At 43.2% G+C, this 12839-nt stretch overlaps 1 protein-coding gene across 1 annotated transcript in view; it reads left to right on the top strand.

The window, feature by feature from the left end:
- Positions 1-12839, top strand: part of DNAH7 (dynein axonemal heavy chain 7) — a 191652-nt gene that overhangs the window by 59086 nt on the left and 119727 nt on the right. The window contains exons 21-26 of the mRNA XM_082219677.1: positions 2722-2862; positions 5058-5270; positions 6228-6337; positions 11403-11571; positions 11829-11931; positions 12024-12151. Coding sequence (XP_082075803.1) covers positions 2722-2862; positions 5058-5270; positions 6228-6337; positions 11403-11571; positions 11829-11931; positions 12024-12151 — 864 coding nt within the window. The remainder of the gene's footprint in view (positions 1-2721; positions 2863-5057; positions 5271-6227; positions 6338-11402; positions 11572-11828; positions 11932-12023; positions 12152-12839) is intronic.

The following is a 12839-nucleotide window of genomic DNA, read 5'->3' as shown; positions in this document are numbered from 1 at the left end:
CAGAACCCTGTGGCACCCCACTAGTCACTCTTCTCCAGGATGAAGAGGAACCATTGATGAGCACCCTTTGGGTTCGGTCAGTCTCTTACATCTATAGCAGCTCACTCATTCCCTCTCTGTCTCTCACACAAAAGAGGCCTCTACTCTGTGGCTGTGGAGCATCTTGAAATCTTTCACCAACTCCCCAATCCCTCTGGGCTCTCATCCTGAGCGGTGTGAATCTTTGCCCACAAACACCTACAGCAGAAACATCCCTCATTTTTATAGTAGCAACGGAGCAAAAACAAACAAACACAGAAGGGAAAGAAAGTAGAACTAAACCATGGCTGGTGTTTCTGCCCTTTTACTGGTCCTGACACGCTCCCCACAAGTAGAGCCATGCGATATCTAGTTTTCAATATCGTGATACAGTGATACCTCGGGTTAAGAACTTAATTCGTTCTGGAGGTCTGTTCTTAACCTGAAACTGTTCTTAACCTGAAGCACCACTTTAGCTAATGGGGCCTCCTGCTGCTGCCGGAGCACGATTTTTGTTCTCATCCTGAAGCAAAGTTCTTAACCCGAGGTAATATTTCTGGGTTAGCGGAGTCTGTAACCTGAAGCGTATGTAACCTGAGGTACCACTGTATATCACCAGCTGAACACTGTGATATACTGATACAGTCGCACCTTAGTTTTCGAACAGCCTAGTTCTCGAATATTTTGGCTCCCAAACGATCGAAACTCGGAAGTGAGCGTTCTGGTTTCTGAACGTTCTTTTGGAAGCCGAACGTCCGACAGGGCTTCCGCGGCTTCCGATTGGCTGCTGGAGCTTTGGTTTCCGAACGTTTTGGAAGTCGAATGGACTTCCGGGAACAGATTAAGTTTGAGAACCAAGGTACCATTGTATGTCTTTTGCTTGTCATAGAGTCATAGAATTGTAGAGTTGGAAGGGACCACAAGGGTCATTCAGTCCAACTCCCTTTTGCCCAAATGTTTTTCTGGAATCTTAGATCACAAATATTACAGACTGGTAATGGTGAACCCTTTCTGCTAGCAGAGGGGCTGAGTTCTGCCTGATATTGGGGGAGAGGGCTCGTTGTGTGTGTGTGACGTCACTTGTGTGACGCCGCGCACGTCGGGAGGAGTCTGTGTACCCTGCTGCTACCGCAGGGAGACCTGGCAGGACCCCTCAAGATGGGGGGGGGACGTGCTCAGCCCCATCTCTACATACTTGGGGGGGGCTGAGATGTCCGCAGCCCCATAGAGTTGGTGCCTAATTATCTGGCCCAATAGCAGCAGCTGTTTTAAGTTTTTGAAAATGTGTACATGCGTGTGAATTGGACTGCTGCACTCAGAGAGGGCCTGATCTGTACTGGAGTCTGTTGGTGTGGCGTAGCAGAGGACTCAAGGAGCCCCTATGTTATGCTGGCTCAAGGCCTCTGTGGGCAATCAGGGATCCATAAACAAAGACTTCAGGAGGCCTCTTGGAAGAAATACACAGTGCAAAATTTGCTCTATCCATTAAAGGAGAAGGGGAAGTTGTTCAGTCTGAATCAATGCATCCTGCTAGTATGTGATAATCAGAGTACAAGTGCTGTGGCTCCCCCTGACAAATTTACAGCCCAGTAGTATTTCCCATGAATTGGTTAACAGTGAAGGAAAAAAACAAAACAAAAACTACAGTGCTAACGAAGTTTTATTGGAACCGCAGCAAGAATAGCAAATGAAAGACAATTTCTGTGGGGTTTGCTGACAGCGTGCCACAGGATGAATACAGCCTGATTAAAAGTGGTCAATTGGCAGCTTTCTTTTCTGAATCCGTTTTTGATGAAGCTCACTTCATTTGCTCTCTTGGTCTGTTTTCGGCATCTTTCGTGCCTTCCTTTCCTATTGTAGTTTTTTTATAAGGCACTTTACTCCAATTCTCGTGGCTCAATGCTTAGACTGAAAAGCGTCCTTGAACGTGCTAATCTTTAAACACGTGATTGCACTCCTTTTGTGTACAATCAAGGCTAGAACAGGCTTCCAAACAATCCTTCCAGTGTACTTAGAGGTGGAAGTTGATTTGTTCCTCTCAGAGTGAAGGGGGAGCAATCTTCTTAAATTCAGGTGCTCAGAACCACGGGGAAGCTGCAAAGGGACGCCATGTTTGCATTTTGTACGACGTTGATCTGGTTCAGATGCTTGCTTGAGCTGAAGGGAGGAATGATGCAATTTAGGCATTGTCAGGGAACTGACATCAGAGCGAGAGGCGAAGGGGAGGCTCCCAGATTCTGCAGGCGAAGGACCCAGCACCAGGGGCAGAAGCAGCTCGGTAGAGGAGGAAGGAAATCAGCGCAACACCAGGGATAAAGGGGGGCAAATGGGGGAAGCTCCGGGATTCTTCTCTGGACATCAGTGAGGAGAGCACAGGTCCTCCACTACCCACGCCCTCCCTGCGCAGAAGACTCCTGCGCAGTGAGAGGAGGAGGCGACTGAGAGTCAGACAGCTTCTATGCTGGAAAAGGTTTAAGAAACGTCCACAGACAGATTTCTAGGCAATAAAGCCTAGAAAGGCGGCAGTTTACGCACGAGTAACTCATATACCTTACAGGCATTATGGAGTGCCAAGGTAATAACCCTGTGTGGCAGAGATTAGGCTGCGAGAATTTTAGCACTGCTTTCTTCCCTGTAGTTGTAAATCTGGACTTTCCTTTCATATCCACTTGGTTTTTCTCTGACACGTTTCCTTACCTCCAGGTGATTGGTTTTGCAATAGAAGCCTACCCAAAATCTCTCCGTATAAACTGGGTAAGGGATTGGCCTGGACAAACAGTTCTGTGTGTATCTCAGACTTTCTGGACCTTGGAGGTCCAAACAGCTATTAAAAATGGCCAGCAGGTAAGCAGATATTTTTAACCACATCATCTGGGAAAATGGGGCTCACCAGTCTGGGAAGGTAGCTTGTCTAGGAGAAGGAAAACTCCACTGCCTTGTGGGAAATAGGGATGCAGGAGAAATTCACTTTGACTCGTATTTTAATGCAAGCCTACCTAATTCGCACTACCTAGGACAACACAGGAACTGAAAAGCAGCTCTCCCCCAAAATCCGCACTTCTCTGAATGTTAGAATGCAGCTCTTCTACAAAATAATGCTTACAGAAATGTGTAAATTAGGGGGACGCGTTCATAATACTTCAGCAGATAACATACAAAATGCATTATGTTATGGGAAATTGCTTGCAAATATGTGTATATCATTAGTCAAAATTTCGTCTATAAAATTTATATTAGGAGAAACGTAATTAAAATTCCGATAAATTTTTGTGCAACGCTTCCCCCCCTCTTTCAAACAAAAATAATAATGCCAAAATGTGGTAAAAAAAGAAAAAAGAAAAACCAAGAGAAATCCCCAGTGATCGATTTGTCTACAGTGGTGCCCCGCAAGACGAATGCATCGCAAGACGGAAAACTCGCTAGACGAAAGAGTTTTCCGTTTTGGAGGTGCTTCGCAAAACGAATCTCCTATGGGCTTGCTTCGCAAGACGAAAATGTCTTGCGAGTTCCTGCAGGGTTTTTTTCCTTCCCCCCTTTTTCTAAGCCGCTAAGCCGCTTATCAGCTGATCCGATAAGCTGATAAGCCGCTAAAAGCCGCTAAAAGCTGCTAATAGCGCTAATAGTGCTAATCCTCTAATCCGTCAATGGGCTTGCTTCGCAAGACAAAAAACCCGCTAGACGAAGAGAATCACAGAACGGATTCTTTTCGTCTTGCGAGGCACCACTGTATTTCAGTACCAACAAAGCTTGCTCTCTCATTCCCAAACTGTTTTTACAGTAGCATGCAAATATGCAGTACTTCATTTTTAAAACTGCATCACCCTGAGATTGCGTTATGGATACAAAGCTCTGCCATTATCCTTCCCCCCCCCACCACCACCACAAGGAAGATGTTTGAACCTGAGGGATAATAGAATTGTAGAGTTGGAAGGGACCACAAGGATGATCTAGTCCAGCTTCCTAGGATGTTTTGAAGTTGTTTTATACTTCAAGCACAAGGGGTTGAATCTCAGGGCCCTTGAATGGAGTTCTCTTAATGCAAAGGGGGGGGGGCACTCCTGGCACCTGCAAAACAGAAGAGAGTGTGTGATTTTCTCCCTTACACACCATGCAAATAGTAACTACTACTACTACTACTACTACTACTACTACTACTTTATTACTTATATCGCACCCATCTGGCCAGGCCTCCCCAGCCACTCTGGGCGGCTCCCAACAGAATATTAAAAACACGATAAAACATCAGACATTAAGAACTTCCCTAAACAGGGCTGCCTGGGAAGTCATATGTTTATTTCCTTGACATCTGATGGGAGGGCATTCCACAGGGCGAGTGCCACTACTGAGAAGGCCTTCTGCTTGGTTCCCTGTAACCTCACTTCGCACAGGAAGGGAACCCCCAGAAGGCCCTTGGAGCTGAATGATGGGGTTGGAGATGCTCCTTCCGGTATACCAGACTGAGGTTGTTTAGGGCTTTAAAGGTCAGCAGCAACACTTTGAATTGTGCTCAGAAATGTACTGAGAACCAATGTAGGTCTTTCAGGACCGGTGTTATATAGCTCCAGCGTACACTCCCAGTCACCAGTCTAGATGCCGCATCCTGGATTAATTGAAGTTTCCGGGTCACCTTCAAAGGTAGCCCTACATAGAGCGCATTGTAGTAGTTCAAGCAGGAGATAACTAGAGCATGCACCACTCTGGCGAGACAGTCTGCGGGTTTTCCAGACATGAACTTGTGAAAACCCAGAAGCCAGTTTTAAAAGAAGCAGTATTGGGGGTGGGGGAGCTCTGTAAATTTCGGCTGATGTGATAATGTTTAAACATGTACCGTATTTTCCCGTCTATGTGACACCCCCATGTATAAGACAACCCCTATTTTTTGGAGCCCCAAATTAAGAACTAAACATTTTAAACATTCCGTATAAGACGACCCCCAATTTTAAACTTTAAAAAATTGGGGGAAAACATAGTCTTATACACAGAAAAATACGGTGATTTGTTTGCGTCTGATCCCTTCCCCCTCCCCAAACTTCTCCCAGGCACTTGAAGAGTACCTGGAACAGTGCAACGGGCAGATTGATGGCATTGTCACACTGGTGCGAGGAACGTTATCAAAGCAGAATCGAGTAACTCTTGGCGCACTCGTCGTGCTCGATGTTCATGCCCGGGATGTTCTGGCAAGTCTAGTAAGCAAACATGTCAATGACGAGACCGACTTCGAATGGCTGAGCCAGCTTAGGTACTACTGGGAGGTAAGTGAAGCCCTTAAATCACGTTAGGAGATGATTTCTGTTTGCAGTTTCCCAGTTTGGGCTAACATGCTGACGCAGAGTGATTAACGCATGAATACGAGGATTTTTTTGCTGGCGATAAAAGATATCTCTCGCTTGTCATCCTATAGACTTAAAGTTAAGATATACATATTCATATATGTCTTGTAATTAAAATTACCGTATTTTTTGCTCTATAAGACTCACTTTTTCCTTCCTAAAAAGTAAGGGGAAATGTGTGTGCGTCTTATGGCGCGAATGCAGGCTGCGCAGCTGTCCCAGAAGCCAGAACAGCAAGAGGGATTGCTGCTTTCACTGTGCTGCGATCCCTCTTGCTGTTCTGGCTTCTGAGATTCAGAATATTTTTTCCCTTGTTTTCCTCCTCCAAAAACTAGGTGCGTCTTGTGGTCTGGTGCGTCTTATAGAGCGAAAAATACGGTATTTTCCCCCATCACCTTGCACACCTGGTGAATTTGCAATAGGTGCACATATAAGTTTAGAAGTCCAGATTTTATATTACTATTTTTGAAAGGGGGCAAAAAAAAGGAGTAGACTATATACTTTTGAACTGAGTGGCCTTAATCTGATTTTGTCAGAATCGTAGAGTTTTGAGCCTGCATTCATTTCCTCAGCCAAGAGCCAAGCAGATTTGAACTGGCTAAAAGCTAGCAGGACATGTATATAAGATAACCCATTTATTAGCACATGGTGCCCTATAACTGCGATTATCTTACTATAGTAATCAATAGCATTGGGTGGAATGCAATGTCCCACTTTCCCTCTGTACAACCTGCTAGATCGAGCGATTCCCCCAATCTCCCCCCCCCTTGTACGCCACATTGGAGCCGATGAACTAGAAAGAAACTGTGGTCTGTATGTGATTTCTCCACCCTCCCCCTGTTTATTCCATGTATTTCATGGTTGTTGTTTTCCGCATAGGAAGGGCATCTACAAACAAAGATGATCAATGCCGGTTTGCGGTATGGATACGAATATCTCGGCAATACCCCTAGGCTGGTTATTACCCCACTTACGGATAGATGCTACAGGTAAAAAAACAGTTTGGGTAACATTTATTTATTCACTTACGTTTATTAATCTGCCGTTTTTCGGCCCTGATCCCTGGGCAGTTGAGAACAAAAATACCAACATACAGATGAAACTCGGAAAATTAGAATGTCGTGGAAAAGTTCATTTATTTCAGTAATTCAACTTAAAAGGTGAAACTAATATATGAGATAGACTCATGACAATGGCTCCCCAAATCAACACAGACTGTGGAAACTTCACATTGGACTTCAAGCATCTGGCATTGTGTGCCTCCACATTCTTCCTCCAGACTCTGGGTCCTTGGTTTCCAAATGAGATGCAAAAGCTGCTCTCATCAGAAAAGAGATTTGGGGAGCCATGTCATCAGCTGGTGTTGGTCCACTGTGCTTCATTAAGTCCAGGGTCAACGCAGCCATCTACCAGGAGATTTTGGAGCACTTCATGCTTCCTTCCGCAGACGAGCTTTATGGGGATGCTGACTTCATTTTCCAGCAGGACTTTGGCACCTACCCACACTGCCAAAAGTACCAAAACCTGGTTCAATGCCCATGGGATTACTGTGCTTGATTGGCCGGCAAACTTGCCTGACCTGAACCCCATAGAGAATCTATGGGGCATTGCCAAGAGAAAGATGAGAGACATGAGACCGAACAATGCAGAAGAGCTGAAGGCTGCTATTGAAGCATCCTGGTCTTCCATAACACCTCAGCAGTGCCACAGGCTGACAGCATCCATGCCACGCCGCATTGAGGCAGTAATTGATGCAAAAGGGGCCCAAACCAAGTACTGAGTACATATGCGTGCTTCTACTTCTCAGAGGTCTAATATTGCTCTATTTGCAGTCCTTGTTTTGCTGATTTCATTTAATATTCTAATTTTCTGAGATTGTTAATTTGGGGTTTTCATCAGCTTTTCATCAGTTTTCATCACAATTATAACAAATAAAGGCATGAGATATCTCGCTTTGCATGTCATGAGTAAATCTCATATATTAGTTTCAGCTTTTAAGTTGAATTACTGAAATAAATGAACTTTTCCATGATATTCTAATTTTCTGAGTTTCACCTGTATGTGCTGGACAAACAGCAGATGGGGGGGGGAATATATAATAAAATCATCATCATCATCAAGCATTTGAACTTATTAAGTAAAATTCACACCAGGTGCACCTTTGAGAGGAAGGTATTTCAGAGGTGTTGTTGTGCCACCACAGAGAAGGCCCTTTCGTGTAGCACTGCGACATGTGCTTCCTCTGATGGTAACCCCCCCCCACAAAAAAAGAGACCACTCCTGTAGATCGTAAAAAATGGCAGGTTTTAGGGAGAAAGGTTTTCCTGCAGGCATCTGGACCCCAAGTCTTTCATTTTCATTTTATTTATGCATTTCAGGTTTATACATTTCACTAATTTTACAATCATTTTAACATTTCCTATCATGACTTCCTTCCCCCTCTTTCTGTGGTTCCTTAAATTTATTTTTAATATCTTCTGCATATCCAAATTAACTTAATTTGCTCATTTATGCATCTACTTTAAATATATACTCTTATCAAACTGCAGGTTATTGCAATAATCCAGTGTTTTTTTTATCTGTTTACAATTTATCTGTAAATATTCAATAAACCATTTCAGTTCTTTCATTAAAAAAAAAAGTTTGTTATCTTGATTTCTTACTCTTCCCGTAAGTTTCGCCATTTCTGTGTTATCCATAAGTTTTTGTATCCATTATTCCTTTGCTGGGACTTTTGCTTCTTTCCATTTTGGGGCAAGTAATATTCTTGCCGCTGTACGTGGATAAGTTTCTATACAGTTTTTGGTAGTTCTGTCCCCAAGTCTTTCAGGGTTTTATATGTCACTGTAGCCTTCTACACCCAAGCTTGAATTGAGAATGGAAGTGTATAGGCAACCTGTTATGTACTGAAGTTCCCATCCTGGGCCAGCAGGGGGATACTGTAGATAGTTATGCAAATAAGGGATTGAAAGTGACGTTCAGTGATTGGATAGTTTTAGAAAATTGTTACAGTTACGTTGTACTGGAGCTCTATATAAACAGGCTGACTGAACCCTTCAGTTCAGTTCTGTTCTGGCCTGTGAATAAACAAGAGCTGTTTGAAGAATCGCTGTGTCGTCTGATATGTTCACCCACAACTTAACACAACCAGTCCAGCTTCTTCCGGACTGGTGTTATATGATGCCAACTGGCTGTGCTGCTCAACAGTGAGTCCAGGGTGGCCCCACTCAGAATGCCTTAGAGTAATTCAAACAGAAAGTTTACCAGAGCACAGATCAACGTGGCAAAGCTTTCTCTGCACTGGCCCAGGGTATATTTTGGCAAAATAGACATACCGGTATATTCTGGCATAAATGTTTAGGAGCCGATATAAAAACCAGAAGTAATGTGTGGTTTTTCGGACCAAAGCTCACAATTTGAAAAAGAACTTCTACAAAACAAAAACTTTTATCTAAAATGCGCAATCTGTTATTAGATTGGGAAACAAAAGATGAGCTTGACAAAGCCTCTTATGACACATTGGGCAAGAGATATAGGATATAACATAGATTTCAGTCTTTGGAAGAACAATTTGAAGTTTACAGCATGTTATTCTTTGAAGGGAAAGACCAGAGTCCTTTTTGTGGGGGATAGTTTATTTTTTTTTTATTTTTTTTTTTTAATCATATTTATTAAAATTTCCAATAATAACAGAATAGGAAAATAAGAAAGATAAAGGAAAGAAAGAAAAAGAGAAACTAACTTAGACCCTTCTTTTCATAACCTTCTTTCTGGGACTTCCTCCTTCCCCTCCCGATTGTATTCCCCTTTATCCAAGTTGGTTCCACAAGTTCTCATCCCCAATTAAACCTAATATATTATACTCATAAACCAATTTAAATTTACACCATCTTAGCATCACTCCTCGTCTTATAATAGAACAAAATTTTCCCCAAGATCCGCTCTCATTTCTTCCACGAGTTCCCCCTTTCTAAAAAAAAAAGAAAAAACAGAAACGTAAAGTATCAAAGTTATAAAGAATATAAGATAGAAAGTATAGAGAAATTCAAAAAGTTGGTTACAAAGCCTTTGGATTCTAAGGTTCCCCCTCCCTTCCCCGGTTTTGATTCCCCATGTCCATTTGTCTGTATGTTGTCGGCCTGGAGATCTTAAGTCCACAGCCAAATTTATCTCAGTCCATCATGCTGTTTTCTTCGGATTTGATTGTCTTAATGATGTTTAACGTCGAAAATCCAATCTAATAGAGGCCTTTAATTTTCTTTAATCTTTTGTTGCTCCTCCCATTATTCTTTCCGTGTCGTATTCAGTCATCTACTCTTTTATTTCTTGGTTTCTCAGGTTTCTGTCTTGTTCAGCTGTCAAAACATTCTTGTTCCAAAATTTAACGTCTCTACAGAGGTTTGTTATTCAGGGACACAGACTTACGTCCAGTTCCTTTCTTGCTTCAATGGAAGATTCTATTGTGTTATAGTCACCTCTGTAGACAAAATAATATTTCAGTTCTGCAGCTTTCCCAGGAGATAAGACCTTTACACATCCCAGAGTAGTTTTCCACATACGACACTTGTAATGTCCCGAATCCCCTCTAGAGGGATTACAATAACTTTGTATCCTCTAATCCAAAAGTCAATTTGTTGTTTCTTTTTCCTGACAGTTTATATCCATATTTATATCAAATTGTAACAAAATTAACCAGCAAAGAACTTGTAGCAAAGTCCTCTTTATAATTTCCAGTTTTGACAGCTCCTTTGACAGCTGTCAAAATCTCCATCTCTCTTCGCCAGGCTGTCCGAATCGCCCCGGTTCCCAGGGGGGGGGTTGCTTTTTCCTCACCCTCGACTCCTCTCCTCCAGCACAGTTCTTATAATTCACATCGTGGAGTTGGTAATTTTTATCATCAATAAGCTTCTGAATAGATCTTGGTTTCTCAGTCCTTGTTTTAGCATGTTTACAATCAGGGAGGGGACTGACTTCCTTTTTTGGATCCCCTCCCGCTCGTGCCAAATCCGGAAAAATTTTTCTTTTTTCCTCCTTTTAAACCCGGTTGCCCAATTACTCACGGGTTGTTGATCAATTGTCCGAATTTCCTTTGGAAGAAGCCAGCGCTCTCCGCCGAATGGCATGCGGCTGCGCCCGGCAGGGGAAGCGGAGGACTCAAAGCACCACGCTACTCCCCGGCGCCCGATCCGTAGCCTTTAAAAAGGCTCTTTCACAAGCCGGGAGAGCGATAACGGTGCCAGCCGAGTCACCATGTCCACGGGATCCGTTCCCGTGGTTTCTAAGGGTCCCCGCGTCGCCGGCGCGGTAGGACCCAGCCCCTGCCGAGCAGACTCCCTCCGGAGCTCGGAGGGAGTCCGCCATTCGGCGATGGCGCCAACCCGGAAGTCCTTGTGGGGGATAGTTTAGATGTCAAAAAAAGGCTATTAATGTATGCCACTACTGTGGCCTGTGTTTTATTAGACCCAAATTTAAAGAAAAACGGCAACTTAAAACTGATGGAATATGTGCAGCTTGTGGACTTAACATATAAAATAAGAAAATTGTCCAGTAGCACCTTAGTTGGTCTCTAAGGTACTACTGGACAAGTTGTTGGTGTTTTTTTTACTGCATCAGACCAACACGGCTACCTACCTGAATATAAAATAAGAGAATGAGAAGAACATTTAAAGAAGATTGGAAAATGTTTATTGAATAAATGAGGGGAACTGTGTACACTTGAAAACATTGGCAGCATTAAGATAAATCCAACAGTGTAAACAAGTTTTGATGGATGTAATAATGGAAAACTTAATAGTTTAGTTTATGTAAAATATGCAGGGTTTTATGATATGCAAACTGAACCATGGAACGAGAAGAAGGGAAGTCCTTGACATTTTAAGGTTGTTTAATGTCAGATGCTAATTCTACAAATTCTAATACAAATTCTAATAGTAAGATAGAAAACCTAATAAAAATTATACACACACACACAAAAATAAAAACTAGAAATAATGTGACAGACATTTCCGTAACTTGTGCCTTTTTCTTTTTAAATCCTCCTCCCTCTAATTCCAGAACTCTGTTTGGTGCCCTCCACCTTCACCTTGGCGGTGCCCCCGAAGGGCCTGCAGGAACGGGCAAAACCGAGACGACAAAGGACTTGGCAAAGGCTGTCGCCAAGCAATGTGTGGTTTTCAATTGCTCTGACGGACTGGATTACCTCGCTCTGGGGAAATTCTTTAAGGTGCAAATGAACATCGGCAAACATTTAGCATTAAGAACCAAAACACTTTAACGGCAACGGCAGACATGCTCTCGTAGGAAGCATGGGTTTTTTGTACAAAGACGTGTATTAGTGTTTGAACAAGTTCTAAAGAATCGGACGAGAATGAATGAAACACCTACTGCTTTCTTCCCAAGGGAGTTCCTCATTATTTTTTAAACTGAAAATAGATACATACTGGACCTGAACCGTGAATTTTATTTTTTGTCCCTCTCTAGGGTTTGCTTTCCTGTGGAGCCTGGGCCTGCTTCGATGAATTTAACAGAATTGACTTGGAAGTACTTTCTGTTGTGGCTCAGCAAATTCTTACTATCCAGAGAGGTGCTCTTTTTTTGTTTCGTTATCTCTGCCGCGTTAAGAGAAAACCCATTCCAACCGCAATTAAAATGATGCCTATTTCTCTCTGTCCATAGGCATCAACTCTGGCTGTGACTTGCTGGTGTTTGAAGGCACTGAGCTGAAACTTAACCCCACATGTGCTGTCTTCATAACCATGAATCCCGGCTATGCTGGGAGATCAGAACTTCCGGACAACCTTAAGGTACCCAGTAGCAGTAGCACGAGCTAACTAGGTTCCAAGAAAACACCCTTCCAGAATAGACTTATGGTATGGATGCATCAGGTGCAACATATATCACATAATTTTGGACTGCCCTCTCTTTGATACTCTTCAGAGAGACCCACTGGCAACTCCTATGAACCTTAAATTATCTACTTGCAAAGAATTATAATCCGATATCTGCTGAGGAATGGTATTCCCGAAACTACTGAGATGGTCTCAGGATATTTATCCAAGTCAAATTTAAAACTACTTAATTTTACTTAATGGTGGCTATTGTGGCTTTTATGTGTTTAGTATGTCTGGATTGGGTGGTGCTGTGGGTTAAAGCACAGAGCCTAGGACTTGCTGATTAGAAGGTTGGTGGTTCGAATCCCCGCAACGGGGTGAGCTCCCGTTGCTCGGTCCCTGCTCCTGCCAACCTAGCAGTTCGAAAGCACATCAAAGTGCAAGTAGAAAAATAGGTACCGCTCCAGCGGGAAGGTAAATGGCGTTTCCATGCACTCCTCTGGTTCGCCAGAAGGCTTTAGATACCTATTAGGTCAATAAAGGGGCAGCGGGTGGCACTGTGGTCTAAACCACTGAGCCTCTTAGGCTTGCCGATCAGAAGGTCGGCGGTTCAAATCCCCGCGACGGGTGAGCTCCCGTTGCTCTGTCCCAGCTCCTGCCA

The sequence above is a fragment of the Podarcis vaucheri genome (assembly GCF_965113315.1).
Source record: "Podarcis vaucheri genome assembly, chromosome: 1".
Taxonomy (NCBI): domain Eukaryota; kingdom Metazoa; phylum Chordata; class Lepidosauria; order Squamata; family Lacertidae; genus Podarcis; species Podarcis vaucheri.
This window is presented reverse-complemented; position numbering and strand designations above follow the sequence as displayed.